The 19,613-nt window shown below is 40.6% G+C and overlaps 1 protein-coding gene across 4 annotated transcripts in view; it reads right to left on the reverse strand.

Moving 5' to 3' along the window:
* The window catches only part of ryr2a (ryanodine receptor 2a (cardiac)), a 587,454-nt gene that overhangs the window by 206,007 nt on the left and 361,834 nt on the right, over positions 1-19,613 (reverse strand). For all 4 annotated transcript variants that reach the window (XM_052011297.1, XM_052011295.1, XM_052011296.1 and 1 more), the window contains exons 36-43: positions 19,339-19,539; positions 15,667-15,772; positions 14,297-14,440; positions 13,785-14,058; positions 7,795-7,909; positions 5,452-5,584; positions 4,032-4,135; positions 2,086-2,221 (exon numbers count right to left, since the gene is read on the reverse strand). In XM_052011297.1, coding sequence (XP_051867257.1) covers positions 2,086-2,221; positions 4,032-4,135; positions 5,452-5,584; positions 7,795-7,909; positions 13,785-14,058; positions 14,297-14,440; positions 15,667-15,772; positions 19,339-19,539 — 1,213 coding nt within the window. The remainder of the gene's footprint in view (positions 1-2,085; positions 2,222-4,031; positions 4,136-5,451; positions 5,585-7,794; positions 7,910-13,784; positions 14,059-14,296; positions 14,441-15,666; positions 15,773-19,338; positions 19,540-19,613) is intronic.

The raw sequence follows: 19,613 nt of genomic DNA on the forward strand, positions 1-19,613 counted from the left end.
ATAGAAAAGATTCAGGAAGTGTTATTTTGTTACAAAAATGTCAAAAATAAATATTTCTGCAGTACTATTTCCAAGGGGAAAAATACCAGCACAATAAAAATCTGCAAATCAAGCCTTCACTTCATATTCTATTATTTCAAGGATTTGTTATGTTATTTCCGATAGTGATTTCAGCTCCACTCAAGGTTTGGCTGACAAATGTGGGGAATGAGAGTAGTACTGTAATGTCCATGACTGAATTGCCAGCCTAGCTAGGTTGTTGATTTCAGCCAGATTAGCACAATAATTTTGTTCTCTGTATCTCTTGATTCTCTTAGAATCAACCAAGATTACTCGATTTGATTGGTAATCAGTGAAACATGCCAGAAAACATGATTTTGTGGATCTCAGCTGAGAAAGCTTAGCCATGATACTTCAGATTGTTGAACTTCTTGATAATATTCTAGTTCAAGTGCGATTAAGAATGCCCTCAAAGATGATTGGTAGTTGTGGGATTTCCCAGCACAAGAATGCACCTTCAGAAAACAATTAACAAATGAAAAGTAGCCAAGTAGAGGAAGTCTCTAGACTTTGGCCCTTCAGTGGAGATTTTGGTCAAATGGTATGTTCATGCTCAAATCCGGACATATTTCCAGCTGCAGAGCTCTGAACAGGGAGGGTACTTTTGTAAAAATCTACAGCATTCACCTGAAGCTGCTACTGAATTGGAACGAGCCTTTGGTTCAGAGGTTTTACTCCCATGTCTGAGTCAGAAGGCAGAAGGATCAAACCTTGTCACAGATGGTCTCAGTATATAGTGATGAGAGCTCAGGCTCTGAACGCCTGAACATAGTCTCAGTGGGTGTAGGTGGCCTTGCCCCTTGGTGCAGGTAGTGACTGAACCATTGAAACCCTTTTGCCTTGCAGGATTAACCCTCTATTTTCAGGTATCATGTTGGTAATGTCCATGGAAGCAGCATTCATATTGACTTTAATTAGCCTGAGAATCCATTAAACACACCCTATCATAGAGTCATATGGCATGGAAATCGGCCCTTCATCCCACTGAATCCACACCAACCATCAAGCAACCATTTGTACTAATCCTACACTGATTCTATTTTATTCTCCCCTCATTCCAATCAACTCCACCCAGGTTCCACCGCTTATTTACACAGCAGGGGCAATTCACAATCGCCAATTAACCAACCAACCCTGCACGTCTTTGAGATGTAGAAGCAAGCCGGGGCACCCAGAGGAAACTCACGTGGTCACATGGAAACTCCACACAGGCAGCACCAGAAGTCAGGATTGAACATGGGTCACTGGACGTGAGGCAGCAGCCCTACCAGCATCAGTACTGTGCCACACCTGTATCCTCCAAAAATATCTTACAACAGTTTCATGAGGGAAGTCCCCATCACCCTGCCGTGATGTTAGATCATGTTACTTACTTATTCGATCTATAGATTTAAATGATCGTGTGTGGGCAACTCATACAATCACAGAGAGGCAAATGAATAAGTAAAGGAATGCTTGGAAGTTGTTTTGCAGAATTATCCAGGATATTGAAAGCACAGACACAAATCCACTCCAGGGCTGTGACTTCATGATTCATATGTATTTTTACCATAGTCTGTATCCTCAGGAATACTGTGACTTTGTGAGTAACTGAGAACTCTTTCCTATTACCCTTATAATTTCAACTCTTTTCAGTCTCCACACCCCCGCTTGAGAACGAACCAAGTATTTTCGTGGATAGCCTATCTCTTTTGGCCAACTGGTGTTTCTGACCTCATGTATAATAAACCAGAATAAAATAATATGTCAAACTGCTGCAGAGTAGGCTGCTTTCTATATCCCTGCGAGTATTGTTTCTCATGAAAAGCTTCAACCTCTGACTGGTGTGCATCAGACCATGACTCTATTTGGCTGTGTTGCTTCTGCTTGTGTTAATCTTTCGATATGCAAGGAATAAATAAACTTAGAATGTACCATGTCCTCTGTTTTATTCCTCCTTTTATCAAGATGTGAGTGAAACTTATTACTCTACACTGCTTACAAAGTCTTCACTTTTATGGAACATACTTTTAGATAGAATCTTACCATTGCAAAATACAGCAAAACGGAGAAAATCCAAATATCGCTCCCCTTCCACAGGATTCCACCCGATATCTGGGTAACCCTTGGCAACCAGCATGGCACAGCTCTGCAAGCCACATCCAGCCAAGTACTGAACAACCTAGGGAACAGAATATTATCAGAAATCAGCACGTACCTCCATTCTGCATTGGTGGTGCTTGCGAAAATGTTTGGTTTATTGAAATAGTCTTCAAATTCTAGAATAGCTATAGAAGACAAGGTACGACAGGACATTTGGATCTTGAAAGAGATGGTCCCACAGTGCCAATCATGTATGAAGGCTGAGTAATACAGGGGGCAGGTCTTCCACTGCCACGAGATCACGTTGCCCATGATCAAGACCAGCGTGGTCCTGGGCCCAGTCTTCCACCAGGAGGTCATAGGTAAGACCGGTGGCAGTGGGCAGCTCTGCTTTCACATGACTTTAACAGGGGTTGAGACTCCACCCTCAGGCTCACCAGCTCTCAAAGCTGCCATGTGACAATGTGACAACATCTCAAATTTGCAAATACTCAACATCATTCAGGATCTATTAAAAAATAAAAATGTTAAAATGTTAAAAGCTGAAAGACTACAAACAAATGCATACAAAAATAATTAAGAACATTTAAATGAGCTTAATTAAAATTTAAAAAAAGCTTTGCTTACTCTTCTATCAGCAGATGATTTCTCCCATTCATTTCAAGTGGTCCACTGGACTTAGGCTAGGCTTACCTGTCACAAGCTCAGCACTTGGATTTCCTACCCTGGGAGCTGGGATACGTGCAGAAGTTTGCATTGCTCCAATGGACTCCATGGGGAGACCACAATGCAGAGCGTGGTTCTGAGGCTAGCCTCTGCTGAGCGGACCAGAGTCACTGCCGGGGAATAGCCCAGTTATGGGCACATCTGCCAGAAGATCCTTGTGGACCTTGGCAGAAGACTGGCATGATGAGCTTCTTAAAGGCACAAGAAGTTGATGCAAAGGTCTTGGTAAACATTTCTGTTTATTTGCAATTAGGTAGCATCAGTTCCATTTAAACCTAAAATTATTCCACTTCTAAAAAAATAGTGGGTTTAAATGTTGTCCTCATTATGCTACAAGCCATTAAGTTACAGACTACTTTTCATTGAATGTGCTGGAGGAAGCCTCTAGATTTCCCTAGGCAATCATGACCACTGCTTGAGGGCTTCTCAAGTCAATGGTAAGGTCAATGGCCTTGCTGTGGCTCTGAGAGTTCAAGCATTGAACAGCAAACACACTTATGAATTGAAGTGCTGTTTATATATAGTAGGTTTGACAGCACTGAGAAAGGAAATGAGTATTACTATTTTTAAATCTGGAAGAAGAGTCGGACACCTTAGAGAACTGAGCAAAATAGATACCAATGTGATAATAAATGGTAAAAGCCAGGAGAAATGGTAAGTTCAAAAAAGGATGCAAAGAAACAAAACCCTTCCAGAGCAGGCTAGTGAGGAAGCTGCCAGAAATGATGATCAGGAACAAAATGAATTGCTCTTTAAACAAGTACCAATTAATGAAGAAAAGACAGTGTTGATTTACTCAACTCTGCTCGCCTAATGTCACTGAGGGTTGAAGAGGGCAAGGCACTTGATTCTGTGAGAATGGACAAGCTTGCCAGAAAAAGCGAAACTCATGGAATAAAAAGAGGTAATGCGATTAGGGATATGAAATTGACTTAGGGAGACCCATTCAGCAAATGGGTACCAGATTTCTTCCCAATATAAATTAGAGTTTATTTGCACACTTCAGCATTATATTGTGTCCTTTTATAGGCCCAATGCTGTAAGATGTGACTTCAGTTCACTTTTTAAGTCTCGAACTGAACATTGTGTGGATTTAAACAAATCTATCTTAATCAATAATGAAATTAACCACCAGTAACTAGATTTGGAAGAATGAAAATTACTTTTTCTAAATCAGGCTCTCGCAATGCTAGGGCAAGCTCATTGTTGTCCATCACAGATGCTGCAGCAACGTCTAAAGGAGTGGAACCTCGCATGGAAGGAGATGCTGTGAAAAAAAATTACAGAATGTGAGTAACAGGTTTATAAATGTTTTGTGCGTTGTTCAATATTTGACAAAAGAATCGTGTAATTTACCCTTCTTCAAACAAAATACAGAAAACAAAGATGATATCTTTTCTTTTAATGTGATCGTTAGCACTGTAACAGTAACTGATTGAGAAACCATGAATTTTAGTTTCAATGTGGATTTAGCTCTCTTGGCATGAGGCTGAGTGCCAAATATTAAATCATATTCCAGTTAACCATCACTGAATACTGACATTGAATAAAGCAACTGCCATGCATTTGCCCCTGTAAGAAATTGGATTACTTGGGCTATTGGGTTATTTTCTCTCTCACTCACCAGTCAATACCAATGACTGATAATTTCATCTTTCACAGAACAGTGCAACTTCTCAAAGACGAATGTAATTCAAAAGGTTTGTCTGAATTTATTCATGTCAACCCTGCATGCGAGGTATAACACCACTAATACACCAATCCAAGGTGGTTGCTCCATCTAAAAGTCCAACTGAAGAACTTAATGTATGGTAGATTATAGCTTTCTTAAAGGAGTTCACAGCTGGGAATTGAAAAACAAGGTTTGTTGCAACCAGTGGATAATTTAAAACTTCCTTCTCTGATACAGCTTGAATTAAAGATGGATATGTTGAGATTATGATTTGTTAGATCTGTTTGAAATTCTTTCATTTGTAATCTATGGTGGCATTAATCCATTTGTTTTAGATTTATTAATGTCTAAGATATCAAGGGAGGAAGTGAAGGCAAACATAATCTGTACTCAGCATATAATGCAACAGTTTAATTTCAAGATTTCATCAACTCTACCCGAGCAGAGCGTCTGAACTACAACCTCAGGAGAATATGCCTTATTGCACCTTTGTGATAGAGTCATCCTTCTGGTATTGTTCAGTTTTTGCAACCAGTTTATATATTGTACATTGGTAATAAATTTTACCAACTTTCTTTTTTTTAAGCTCATTCCATGGGCATAAATTGCATTGTGCACTTAATATCTGTTCTCCATTTCTATTCATTCAGAATTTCAATCACCAAAGTACAGAAAACCACTTTTAGTTCTATCTAATATACAGTAAAGCACTTATTTTTTGACAGCTTACTGTAAAACATACACACAAAACTTTTTACATTTTAGTTTTCATAAATCATCCAATTTAATCACATCTTAAACTGCTCAGATATTTTTGATATTGTTCAAAATCACAAACTGATTCTAAAATAAATACCCAATAACTTACAATATAGTAAGATCTGTAATGGAATAAATGTCCTGCACCTTACCTAATCCAACACTGCTGTTTTCCAACAGGTAGCTTAAGTGGTCAAACATTGCTTTTTGATTCTGCCGACTGATTCGGCAGAAATAGCACAGGAAACGGCAACAGTTGGCCACCATCTTTGGGAAGATTATTTCCTAAAAAGAATAGATTCAGAGGCCAAGCTTTTAATGGACAACAACTGAGAAGCAAAGTTGTCAGTCTAGAAATACCATATATGGTTACTACACATAGAACATAGAACAATCACAGCACAATTCATGCCCTTCAGCCCACAAAGCTGTGCTGAACATGTCCCTACCCTAGAAGTTACTAGGCTTACCCATAGCCCTCTATTTTACTCAGCTCCATGTACCTATCTAACAGTCTCTTGACAGACCCTATCGTATCCGCCTCCACCACCATTTCTGGCAGCCCATTCCACGCACTCACCACTCTCTGAGTAAAAAACTTACCCCTGACATCTCCTCTATATCTACTCCCCAGCACCTTAAACCTATGTCCTCTTGTGGCCACTAATTCAGCCCTGGGGAAAAGCCTCTAACTACTGAAGACATTGAAGACATTATTCTTTTCAATAAAGATGTGTCTAAAGGTTTTGTACCTTTTTCACATCAGGAACAGTTGTCTACAAACTAGGAAGTAAATTTTGAATATATATGTGTTTATTGTTTTACTTTACCCAAGTTTAGATATTTTAATTTTAAAACAATTAAATATTAATAGTGAGAATATTGACTCAGAATATTTTCCTGGGTTCAGCACTGGACATAAATAGCTTCAAAAGAAATGGGGTCCAAAAGCAACTATTTCTTTAAAGCACAGTTCATGCTTCAAATCCATTCTGCTCATGTTTTAATATGTTAGTGACCATTTCCAATGGATGCCCTGCCTTTCTGAAAATTGGACCAGGCACCATTCACCTTAACATGGTTGATGACTTTCTGCTCCTATCTACACACATGGTGATGTCAATCACATATACAGCAGTCACTTCTGTATTAGTCGTGGAAATTGAGTCAATAATATTCAGCCAGTGACCCATGTTTATAACTCCCAATAAAGTAAGGAACAAAGTTGTGATAGCGTAAAAGAGCGTGCAGAGGAGATTGACCAGGAAGTTGCCTGGGATGGTGCTTTTCAATTATGAGGAGAGACTGGTCTCCCTGGAGTGGAGGTTAAGAGGAGACATGAATAAGGTTTATTATGAGGGGTATAGATTGGTTAGACTGCAGGAAACCTTTCCTCATATCAGAAGCAGGTTAGACTGCAGGAAACTTTTTCTCATATCAGTAGATAAAACCAGAGGATGTAGACTTAGGGGATCTTTTCTTTACCAGAGAGTGGCAAGTACCCATAATACACTGCCAGAGAGAGTGGGGGAAGCAGAGTCACTGACAGCATTTAAGAAGCGTCTAGACAAGCACTTGAATCACCTGGGCATAGAAGGCTATGGGCCAAGTGCTGGAAGATGGGTTTAATACAGGTGGGTGTCCACTGGTTGGTGTGGATGTGGTGGGCTGAATGACCTGTTTCCCTGCAGAATGTCTCTATGACTCTGTAACCCCAGTCCAAGTTGGCTGGAAGTCAATAATTAAAGGGGCATCAATATGTGTCTGTCTGCAGCTGTCCCCGAGTTCCCAAGGCTGTGCATAATCGTTATGTCCTTGTCGGATCTCACAGTGCTCATTGCAGACTGGCATAAAACATGCCCTGCACTCTTATACTGTGATCTCTGCCTCTATAGTGAACCCACGCCTCACAGTAACATGGGACAATTGTGGGACGAGACACAACCTGTGAGGATGTTAGTGAGAAAGGAAGTGATGATTCCACACACACTGAAGACCCTGTTTTTTTCCCCATCTCCATAGCAGCCTTTAACTCTGCTGTACTGTGGCTGCTCTGACGAAAATCCTTTAAGTTTGAGGTCTGCTCCCCATGAATCCAAGCAGCAAAAACACAGCAGCTGCGATCTCGGCAGGCAGCTGACACCAGGCATGCAGCAATCAGGCTGAAAACCAAGCTAATGATTTTTTTTATTAAAAGGTAAATTTTTTCAATTTTGTGATTTTATTTGGTGGTCCCCCAGTAGGGCTTTAGCACTATATGCAGCACCTGTCTAGTGCACCCTTAAGGGTAAAACGTAATTTCTGGGCTCTGGTTGGACAAAACTAGAACTCATTACAATGGTAAATGACCTCTCAGATTATCTATGATGAAAAATGCTGAATCGTACTTTAACTGATTCCCTTCTAATTTTTTTTGGAAAATACATGCAGCAGAAAAATGTACACAGGAGAAGAAAAGAGGCAGCGCCATTCCAATCAAATCTAACCATATCTACCTTAGATTCTCCACCTCCGAGCACATTCACCATCACTTCCATCACTGTCTCATGCATCCCCAGGGCTCTCATTAGATTGGGATGCTGGTAAAACACTTTATTATTCATTATGTCCCTTCATGGGAAACACAAGAGAATAAAATACTTATTAAGCACAAATGGGCACTGATCGATTGCTCTGAAAAGTCCTTTCCCATTACTTAATTGTTGATTTTAAAATAAAAAATGCCAGGTGTAGCAGAAATAATCATGTTCAATTTAAAAATAAAGGACATTGAACCACTGAAAAGTAAATGAAATCATTTTTGTCAAATATTAGCCAAGATACTATAAAATTGAATTACTGCTAAAATGAATTTCAAAAGAAAAAAGGCTGTTAACTCTACAGTCATTGATAGAATAAATGTTCACAATGTACTTAGATATTAGATGTCTATTGCACTACAGTTATTCTGCAATTGTTCCTTTACTTTCATAGCTCTGAGAGTTCTCATTTTCTTCAGTTCTGCAATGAGCCAACCTAACTTACTATTTTTGCTGCACTAACGCACTTTACAAATAAATATTCTGAGAAGTCTGAGTCACAGAATCTTCACAACAGTAAAAGAGAACATTTGACCCACTAACTCCATGCCCACAACTCTCTCAGTCCCATTGCTCTGCCATATAATCAAAACATGCTTTACATCCATCTAAGGGTGCAGACAAGAACTTGATTTCATGTGTCATCCAAAGGATGGCACCCTGACAGTGTAACACTTCGCCACTCATGCACTGAGGTGTCAGCCAAGAAACTCTGCTCAAGTCTCTGGAGTGGGCTGGAACCCAGAACCTTCTGAATCAGAGGGTAAAGAGAGATACCAACTGAAACACAAACAACACTTCTCACTGAAATATTGCTCAGATTAATAATGACATTAGGAATTGGACAAATGTGAGGTGGATTCATATGACAGCAGGAATTGGTTGAAAACCAATAAAGGAATTGAAATTGGAATTGGTTTATTTTTTCACTTGTACCGAGGTACAGTGAAAAACTTGTCCTGCATATCGTTCATACAGATCAATTCATTACACAGTGCATTGAGGTAGTACAAGGTCAAACAATACAGAATGCAGAGTAAAGTGTCAAAGCTACAAAGAAAGTGCGGTGCAGGCAGACAATAAGGTGCAAGGTCCTAACGAGTTAGATTCTTCTTCTATTGTGTGCTTCTTCACAACAGAGAAAGAGAACATTTGATCCACTAACTCTCTTCCCACAACCCTCTCAATCCCATTGCTCTGCCATCGAATCAAATTGTGCTCTTACATCCATCTGAGGGTGTATACAAGAACTTGATTGTGTGCAATATCGTGTCCTTCCAATCAACAAGGCCATTTATTGAGCTCCCCCAAAGCTTTGTTCAGGGCTACGTAGATTCATTTTTAATATTTGTGCATCTTCCAGCTCTTTCTTCAGCAACATAAGCTCTTTTTTTTTAATCACAGGGCTATGGATAAATGCATTAAAGGCGTGTTGCAATAGAGAGAGTACAGAGGAGGAGGCAGGCAGGACTGGAAAATTAAAGCGATAAGTAATGATTAGAGAGGGATGGGGTTGTTTTCTTTAGAATGGACGAGGCCAAGGTGTGACTTAACTGAGGTACATAAATTTATGGGGGCCGATCTGGAGTAAATAGGAAGAATCCACTTCCCTTTAGAGATGGGTCAAAAAACCGTGGGGAATGGACTTGGTCATTGTTGAAGTATTAGAGGGGAGATGAGAAAAATGTTTTTCACCTAGAGAATGGCAGGGGTCTGGAACTCACTGCCTGAAAGTGTGGTAGAAGTGAAACACTCATCACATTTAAACAGTACTTGGATATGCATTTGAAGAGCAGCATGCTGCTGGGCTATGAACCAAGAGCAAGAAAGAAGGATTAGATGATCACAAGATCACAAGACACAGTAGGCCATTCAGTCCATCAAGTCTGCTCCATGAGCTAAACTAAAACTATTCCTATCTAGCCCCAATTTCCAGCCTTATCCCCATATCCCTTGATACCTTGACTAATTAGATACCTATCAATCTCCTTCTTAAACACCCCCAGTGATTGGGCCTCCACAGCTGTATGTGGCAAAGAATTCCATAATTTCACCACCCACTGGCTAAAGAAACTTTTCCTCATTTCTGTTTTAAACCAGTACCCTCTAATTCTAAGACTGTGCCCTCTAGTCCTGGACTCACCCACCAAGGGAAACAGCTTAGCCACATCTACTCTGTCCAGTCCTTTCAACATTCGAAATGTTTCTATGAGGTCCCCTCTCATTCTTCTGTACTCCAGTGAGTACAGTCCGAGAGCCGACAAACGATCATCATATTCAAGCCCTTTCATTCCGGGAATCATCCTCGTAAATCTTTTCTAAACCCTCCCCAACATCAGTACATCCTTCCTAAGATAAGGGGCCCAAAACTGCACACAGTACTCCAAATGAGGCCTCACCAGTGCCCCATAGAGCCTCATCAACACTTCCTTACTTTTATATGCTATGCCTCTCGAAATGAATGCCAACATAGTATTCGCTTTCTTTACCACTGATCCGACCTGGTGGTTAACCTTTAGGGTATCCTGCAAGAGTACCCCCAAGTCCCTTTGCACTTCTGTACTTTGAATTTTCTCCCCATCTAGATAATAATCTGCCCGTTTATTTCTTTTTCCAAAGTGTACAACGGCACATTTCTCAACATTGAATCTCATTTGCCATTTCTTTGCCCATTCTCCTAAACTATCTAAGTCTCTCTGCAACCTTCCTGTTTCTTCAATACTCCCTACTTCTCCACCTATCTTGGTGTCATCTGCAAATTTAGCCACAAAACCATTTACTCCATTATCCAAATCATTAATGTACAAAGTAAAAAGAAGCGGCCCCAACACCGACCCCTGCGGAACACCACTGGTAACCGGTAGCCAACCAGAACAGGATCCCTTTATTCCCACCCTTTGCTTTCTGCCTACCAGCCAATGCTCCACCTATTCAAATATCCTACCTGTAATTCCATGAGCTCTCATCTTATTAAGCAGCCTCTTGTGCGGCACCTTGTGGAAGGCCTTTTGAAAGTCTAAATACACAACAACCACAGCCTCTCCCTTATCCACCCTACCTGAGATTTCCTCAAAAAACTCCAATAGGTTGGTCAGGCAGGATCTTCCCTTCACGAAACCATGCTGGCTTGGACCTATCTTACCTTGCACCTCTAGGTATTCCATAACCTCATCCTTGAGGGTCGATTTCAATAACTTTCCCACCACCGATGTCAGACTAATAGGTCTGTAATTTCCTTTATGCTGCCTCCCACCTTTCTTATACAGTGGAACTACATTTGCAACCCTCCAGTCCCCCGGAACCATGCCGGAGTCTAATGATTCCTGGAAAATTATCACCAATGCCTCCGCAATCTCTAAAGCCACCTCCTTTAGAACCCGGGGGTGCACCTCATCTGGTCTGTGAGACTTATCTGTCTTTAGTCCATTTAGCTTCCTGAGCACCTTCTCTCTAGTAATCTTGACTGAACTCAGTTCTATCCCGAGACCCCTGACTATCAGGTATATTGCTGATGTCCTCCACAGTGAAGACCAATGCAAAATGCTCATTTAGTTCCTCTGCCATCTCTTTGTTATCCATCATAATCTCTCCCGCACCGTTTTCAATTGGTCCTATATCAACCCATGTCTCTCTTTTACTCTTCATATATTTAAAAAAACTCTTGGTATCTTTTTGAATGTTATCTGCCAACTTCCTTTCACAATTCATCTTTTCTTTCCTAATGACCTTCTTAGTTTAAGTTTTTAAAAGTTTCCCAGTCTTCTGTTTTCCCACTAATTTTTGCTTCCTTGTATGCCCTCCCTTTTGCTTTTACTTTAGCCTTAACCTCTCTCATTATCCGTATTTTTGCTATTTTTCCATTCATAACCTTTTTTTTTCTTGGAATATATCTATCCTGCATTTTCCTTATTTCTTGTAGAAATTCCATCCATTTCTGCTCTGCCGTCCCTCCAACTAGCTTACTTTTCCAATCAATTTGGGCCAGTTCTCTCTCATGCCACTGTAATTTCCTTTGTTCCACTGAAATATTGACACACCTGCTATCAGCTTCTCCTTTCAAATTTGAAACTGAACTCAATCATATTGTGGTGTATCTCTTTATCGATCGGTGTGGACCAAATGGTTTTCTTCTGCAAAGTAAATTTTCTTTGATTCTATGTTGACAGGGCGATAGGGTGATAGGTGGGGGAGTGGGAGTCACTGGATTTCTGTTGCATAAAGCCAGCCTGGATTTGATGGACCAAATGATCTCCTTCGTGAATCACATGGGGGAAACATGGTGATTCAGCGGTTAATGCCATCCAGATTCAATCCTGATCCCAGGTACTGTCTGTGTGGAGTTTGCATGTTCCCTCTGTGATAGTGCAGGTTTCCCTGGGGTGCTTCAGTTTCCTCCCATTCCCAAAGATGTGCCGTTGGGCAGGTGAGTGGCAGCAGAATTGTGGGGAGTCAACAGGTATGTGAGAGAGAATAGATTACAGGGAAATTAATGGGTTAATGGGATAGATGGGGGGATGGGATTGATGGGATTGCAATGAAACACAGTATAGATTCAATGGGCTAAATAGCCCCTTTCTGTGTCATGAAAAATATGAAATATGAGAATATCCCTTCAGAGTGCAGCAGCTAAAATCTGTTGGGCTCCATGTTCAGCTTTTCTCATTAGCTAAGACTGTAGTTTCCAGAACATCCACATCTCTTCCACGACTAAGGCTGTTGGCAAGAAACCTGCTTTCTTTTCTCATACCAAATATGTATTTATTATTAACTCTTTGTAATGCCCAAATTCAAAGACGTTTGTATAGTTCCCTAAATATGAAATAGCTGTTTTAATGCTTGGCCTACATGTTAGAATGATTTCTTAGGAGTTCTGCAATCTACCTCCAAGAAGACATTCTGCCTCTCTCCCAAACAGTGTGAGCTGTGTAAACACATCGCCAACACTTGCCTTACATCAGGAACTATTCTCTCAGATCTGCAGCATAGTTGAGCTCTCACATACGTGCATTTTGGTTAAGAAACAAATCAGGACTTTTCAGAGTAGGCCTGGGTGCCCTGCCGTGACATTTCACTCCCCTCACTATATTCAGAGCTTGAAAGTCAGTTGTTAGAGAACAGGTAATCTCCTTTGCAAAACTCTTTTGTAGAACAGCTTTCTCAATTTCCTCAAACCCTCCCATCAGATAAGTGGGAATAACTTTAATCCAGATCACCAGCTGGGGAATTCACAGCTTTGGACGAAATATTGTTTTTTTACACCTCATCCAAATGACTTCAATGGAGAGTAAAATAAGACAGAGCACAAGTCAATTTCTATCCATTTCCCCATAGATGAATTAAGTTAAAATTAGCTCCAAGAGAGAATGGTAAATGGTGTCAAGTTACAATCTAACGATGAGAACCTCCTCCCCCACTTTGAAAGTATCGACCTTAATGTGACCCTGTGGAGGAGTGGGTAGATAAGTCTATTGTCCTCTCTATACTACACTATGCTACACCATGGACAAAAATGTGCTAGCTCCAGCACTCCAAAAGAGCTTGAGGGATGAATGTTACGCAGAAATAACAGCCATTCAATATCCATTGTATCACATTCAAATTGTTTCTCAGTTTGAAAAGAGTAATATCTAGAAATTAGTGGTTAGTGGTACTAAATGCACTATATGGTGACATCAACACATTCTACTCTCACTCCAAAATTCATTCCACTGCGGTCAATGGATTTGAGTCGCAGAGTATTACATGGTGACACTAATGCACTGGTTGTTTAGTGCTACCAGCCAGGAACAAATTTCTTGGCACAACTCTATACCACCCCTAAAATTTGAATTCTAATTAATTTCCATACTATTGCACACATTATGTATCTACTTGAACTAAACAAAGGCTAAATTTTGCTCACTCACCCAAGCCCACGGATCATCAACTTTTCCTCTTCTTTACCCATCCTAACACTTAGAAGAGATCTGATCTGGCCCAGTGAAGCAAGTAAATTTATTGTGTCCTCCACAGACACTCTATTTATTGTGTAGGTCTTGGGTAAAGCACGAACGAGCTCGCCAATGCCATCATACTGCCGATGCAGCAAGACAAACATGGCTCTAACAAGCTCTGGATCTTCAATCACTGACTCTTGGGCCCACCGTACCATTGTCTCAGAGATCAACTGTTGAAGAGTGGCTGAAAATAAATCAAAATCAGACAATCACTTCAATGGACTTTATGAAACACCTTTGCAGAATACCATGGAGAAATACCATGTTAAACTTAAATACTACAATTAAGTCATCACATGTAATAAAGAAGCTTTCGTGTGCATGTCTGGTGTTGAAATGTAATACATTCTGGCTGTTGTAACCATGGGGTTCCAACTGACATCCCTTGAATGGCAATTGTGTGGAACATTAGAAACACTCACTGGGCTTCTTTGCTTCTGGTTCCATTGGATTCTCTTTCTGCCTTTTCTTTAAGTACGTCACTTTTTCTACCAGGTTCATCAGACGGCCCCTGATTGTGGAGTCACTGTCATCATTGTTTGCTTCTTCTTCTTCCAACTCAATTCCTGAAACAGAGTAAGCATAACCATTCCACTTAACCCCTGAACCCCAACCAAATTAACGACTGTCAGAAGACAAAGCAAGGAAGAGGGATCACTGCGCGAAGTTGTTTTAAGTTGACCCATTTAAATTTCCCTATTTACTTCCAATGAAAAAACTCATGCTACTGTATCGATTGATTTAACTTCTAAGTAATCAATAAAATTACAGACTCTTTTCATCAAAATGTCAATAAAATTTGTGAACAAGAAAATGATTGTTTCTGTTTACATTGTGTTAACAAATGCGGAAGATACTGCAAAGTTAAATTGACAATATTTTCCTGGTGCCAGATGCTTTGGATAGATTTTCTCAATTCACAAATGCACCTGATGCAGGAAGAGTCAAGATTTATCAGTAAATCTTTAATTAACACTGACTTCTCACTAAAACATCAATGCCCAGAAATTGGATGGCACATTGCCACATTTTTGTGCAGTATGTTATCCAATTCCTATGAAAAATAAATATAATTAAAATCAAGGACTTAATGTGTGGGTTGCAAAACCATGATTTTTCTTCTTGAGTCCTCAGCATGTCTGGCATGCTAATCCATATACGTCCCACACCATCTGCAGGCTGCTCATGAAGAAGTGAAGCCTTCATAATGCCTGCTCTTCATAAAAGAGGTCTCCCTCAGCAGGCTCCAGGCAGGTAATAACAACCAACACAGGTAGATGTTCCTCAGGTTACTTATTTACCTGGCTCTCCCTTGGTTAGCTCACCCTCATCTGACGCCAACCAGCCCTCCCAACCCCCAACCCACCCTGACCTAACACCAAGCTCTCCCCAGCACTTGACCTTCACTCTCTTTGATGAGCACAACCTCACCGTCCAATGCCTCTCCTTGACCGATTCCTGATCGCAACCTATCCCCAGCAGATTTAATTTTCTCCTGTGAGAATCTCGCTGTGTCGAACATTGATCTTCACCACTGCAAAGTTCAACCATGCTTGTTTCCTTTCAAATAGTGACGTTAGTCGCAATTACCTTCGAATTCATTGATGATTCTCTCATCATTTGATTCTACTCTTCCCACAGCAAATCATTATACTGCTAATGTGTAAAAGGTTTGTGTAAAGCACCATGAGTTAATTGGGGAAAAACTTTATTTCAGATATCATATGAATTAAGCATTGCCCTGCCTGGTATGTCCCAGTTATAGGAAGGATATTTCAAAGTGAGCACTGACCACAATGTGCCATGAGATCTTCGTGGAAATCCAACAGGTCTTCACGTACTTCCACTGGGCAAGGACACTCACGCCTGTCATTTTTAAAGCTCAGCAACATGTTAATCTGAAAATAAAGCAGATATATTAGTCTTACAACAAAGCTCTCATATTGCTGGAATAAAAATTGGGGCAGGCTCACTGTATGCATGAAGGGGTATAATTTTTGCAAAATGCCATAAATGCATTTGGGTCTTTCATTCTTTTCCCATCTGTAGCAGACTTAGAGTCATAAAATCATTTAGCACATGGAACAAGCCCTTTGACCCACCCTGTCTATGCCAACCATTTAGCACCTATCTATACTATTCCCATTTACCAGCATTTGGTTCTTTGCCAACTATGCTTGGCAGGTACATGTAAATTATTTGTTCAGATAATATACAGAAATATTCAGGAGTTCTTGAGGGATATCTTTTGAAAGAGGTTAAGAAATAGTTTTTCATTGAGTCCGCACCAACCATCAAGCACTCATTTACACTAATTTGACACTAATCCCATTTCTCTTTCTCATCACGTTCCCATTCCCTAAGATTCTACCACTCATTAACACACCAGGGGCAAATTACAGAGTCCAATTAACCTACCAACCTACACACCTTTGGGATGCGGAAAGAAACAGGAGCACCCAGAGGAAACCCAGGCAGTCACAGGGAAAACATGCAAACTCCACACAGACGGCACCAGAGATCATGACTGAATCCAGGCGGCTGGAGAGCTGGGGCAGCAGTTCTACTAGCAGCACCACCGTGCCACCCAAATATATTACATTTATGTAATTTTGTTGTACCTCCTCAAAATATTATTCCCAGATGTCAACTGAGTAAGGAATTATGATCAGTCTAATGATATAAACACACCTGGTAAAACCCTGGAAGTTGCATATATAAAGGTCTCTAATTATATTTTTTCTATTGATTGCCAGATATGTGGAAACTTTGATCGATTTCTCCATGTCATCCCAGTGAATCCCGACAGGACTATGCATAGCGTGAATGAATTCACACCCACACAGCCCAAGAATGACTTTCAGCGACAAACTCTCAAAGGGAAGCTACCTTATGTCAAGTTATTGAACATAGGAAGGAAAAGAGAAAGAAAAAAGGCACACAGTGTAGACTCTTCCATAACCTTTGGATTTACCAGCAATGAAGTTCTTTTAATCTCTGGTCACTGCTGTAATAGAGGAAACATTACAGCCATTTTGTGCACAGTAAGATCTCATAAGACCCTATAATCAGTCTTAGTAATGTTGGTTGAGAGTTAAATATTAAACAGAGGGAAATTCCACTACTCTGAGGTCATGAAAGGTAGTAAATACAAATCCTTCTCTTTCCTTCTTCAATTAAGGAAACAATTTTGGCTAGGCTCTTGTGGTCTTCTCCAAATGGTGCTATGGGGGCTTTTACATTCACCTGAATGGACAGACAGGGCCTGAGTTGATCTGAGTCTTATATAAAAGTCAACTCCTCCAACAGTGCAGCATCTACTCAGTACCACCACACCAGCCTGGACTGTGTCCAAATATGAAGCATGCTGAACACCTCTGATTCAAACCTGTAACCACAAAGCAAAGATGGGGCTTCCTATTTTAAAGATGGATAGCTTCAATAAGTTTCAGTCTGAAAAGCTGCCAGGTCGTCAGTTACCACTTCACTCAACATTGATTGAAGAGCCTGTAATATGTGGTAATAGGATATAAAATACGGCACCAAGTCAAAAAAAGGTGGAATTTTTCACTCCACTGATTTTCAATCAAGAAATAATCCACAGTAATACTTCAGAATTCAAACACATTTTGAGAAACTATTTGTACAGAGTGCGGTCTTCCTCTGGAATGCACGATGAATTAATACCAGAGTCAATTCAGAGTTTCCAAAGGAAATTGGGCAAGGAAATTAACTTCCAGGTGTACAAGGAAAGAATGGTGATGACTGGATTGTTCTACTAAGATAAGCGTATGGCTTTGATGGGCCAAATGCCATAAAAATGCTATGGTTCCATATTAAACACATTTATTCAAACCCATGAATCATATTAACACTAGCAATAAATAAAAATCTACAAGGGATTCAGTACTTTCAATTAAATTTTTTAAGGATGACTGCACGTATGCAATTAAAGCATTCCAATAATAATGAAATGCTTTGAGCGATTGGTCATGCAGCATATTAAGACCTGTTTACCTGCAAACTTAGATCCCCTACAGTTTGCATATAGAGTCAATCAATCCACAGAGGATGCAATCTCCACTTTGGCACCTCACACTGTCACATATGGAGGGGAAGAATACATACGCCAGGATCCTCTTCATCGACTTCAGCTCAGCATTTAACATGATCATTCCACAACAGCTGGTGGAAAAGCTGAGGCTGTTAGAGGTGGATACTGGCATTTGCAATTGGGTCCTCAATCTCCTGAGGCAGCGGCAGCAGATAGTTAGAGTTGGCAGTCATACATCAGGAACCATCTCAGTGAGCACAGGCTCACCTCAAGGCTGCATCCTGAGCCCTTTACTGTTTAGCCTGCTCACACACAACTGCATTGCTAGATTCAGCACCAACTACATCATTAAGTTCGTTGATGACACAACAGTGGTGGGTCTCGTCAGTGACAATGATGAGTCTCCATATAGGATGGAGGTGGAGCAGCTAACAGCGTGGTGCAGATTCCACAATCTCGCCCTCAATGTGGACAAAACAAAGGAGATGGTGATTGATTTCAGGAGGGCTAGCAAGCATGATCATACACCACTGACTATTGATGGTGCTGCTGTGGAGAGGGTCAGCAACATTAAGTTCCTGGGGGTTCACCTAGCGGATGATCTGACCTCCACTATTAACACTGCAGCCATCGTTAAAAAAGCCCAGCAGCGGCTTTACCCCCTCTGGAGACTCAGAAAGGCAGGCCTCCCTATTCTACACCTCATCACTTTTTACAGGGGCACCATTGAAAGTATCCTGACCTACTGCCTCACCTCCTGGTTTGGTAGCTGCAAGGCCTACAAACAACAGCAGCTCAATAGGATGGGGAAGACAGCTAGCAGGATCATTGGTGCCCCTCTCCCCTTTTTGATGAAGATCTATCAGCAACACTGTGTTCGCAGAGCTACGGCCATCATTAAGGACTTTCATCACCCTTCTCATGACCTGTTTTCCCTCCTGCCATTGGGGAAGAGATATAGGAGCACCTGCTCTAGATCTAGTAGGATGCTGAACAGTTTTTTCCCACAAGCAGTCAGGATCATAAATGGACTGTGTCCCCTTCCACTTCTACCGATAAGCTCTCCCTCCACACACATGCACATACTCACCTCAATACAGAAACTGTTTGATAGTTAGTTACCTGATACATTGAACTTCATCTCGAACTGAATAAGCACTTATTAATACATAAATGCACTTTAACAGATATGAATATGTGGTGTTGATATGTTTTTAGTTTTGTTTTAGAGATGTTTTTATAGACTTTTTTAGATATTTATCACTGTTCTTTTTGTTGCACTGACATGAGCTGGTGAGAAACAGTATTTTGTTTTTTTGTGTATGTAAATACTCAGAGAAATGACAATAAAGTAAATCTTGAATCTTGAATCTTGAAAATATCGAGACCACCCAGTGCAATTTTCCTTACCTGCTCTTGTGGAGGTGATCGGAATTCTTTGGTTTTCTTGGCAGTCAATGCAGCAGACATATTTAATGCCTGCATCACTTCATTATAACGGAACCTCTGGTTCTCCTGGAGCTTTAACACAAAGTCATCGGAAAAGGCAACGATGGCTTCAATCCGATGGCGGAGTTGACAGTCACACAGATACTGCAGAAGGTGGCACATCTGTGGAAAAGGAAGTCAATATTTCAACCTATGCCAGTATCTCTTCATAGTAGTTAGTAGAAGAATTATGGAAT

Source organism: Pristis pectinata, chromosome 3 (assembly GCF_009764475.1).
Source record: "Pristis pectinata isolate sPriPec2 chromosome 3, sPriPec2.1.pri, whole genome shotgun sequence".
NCBI lineage: Eukaryota > Metazoa > Chordata > Chondrichthyes > Rhinopristiformes > Pristidae > Pristis > Pristis pectinata.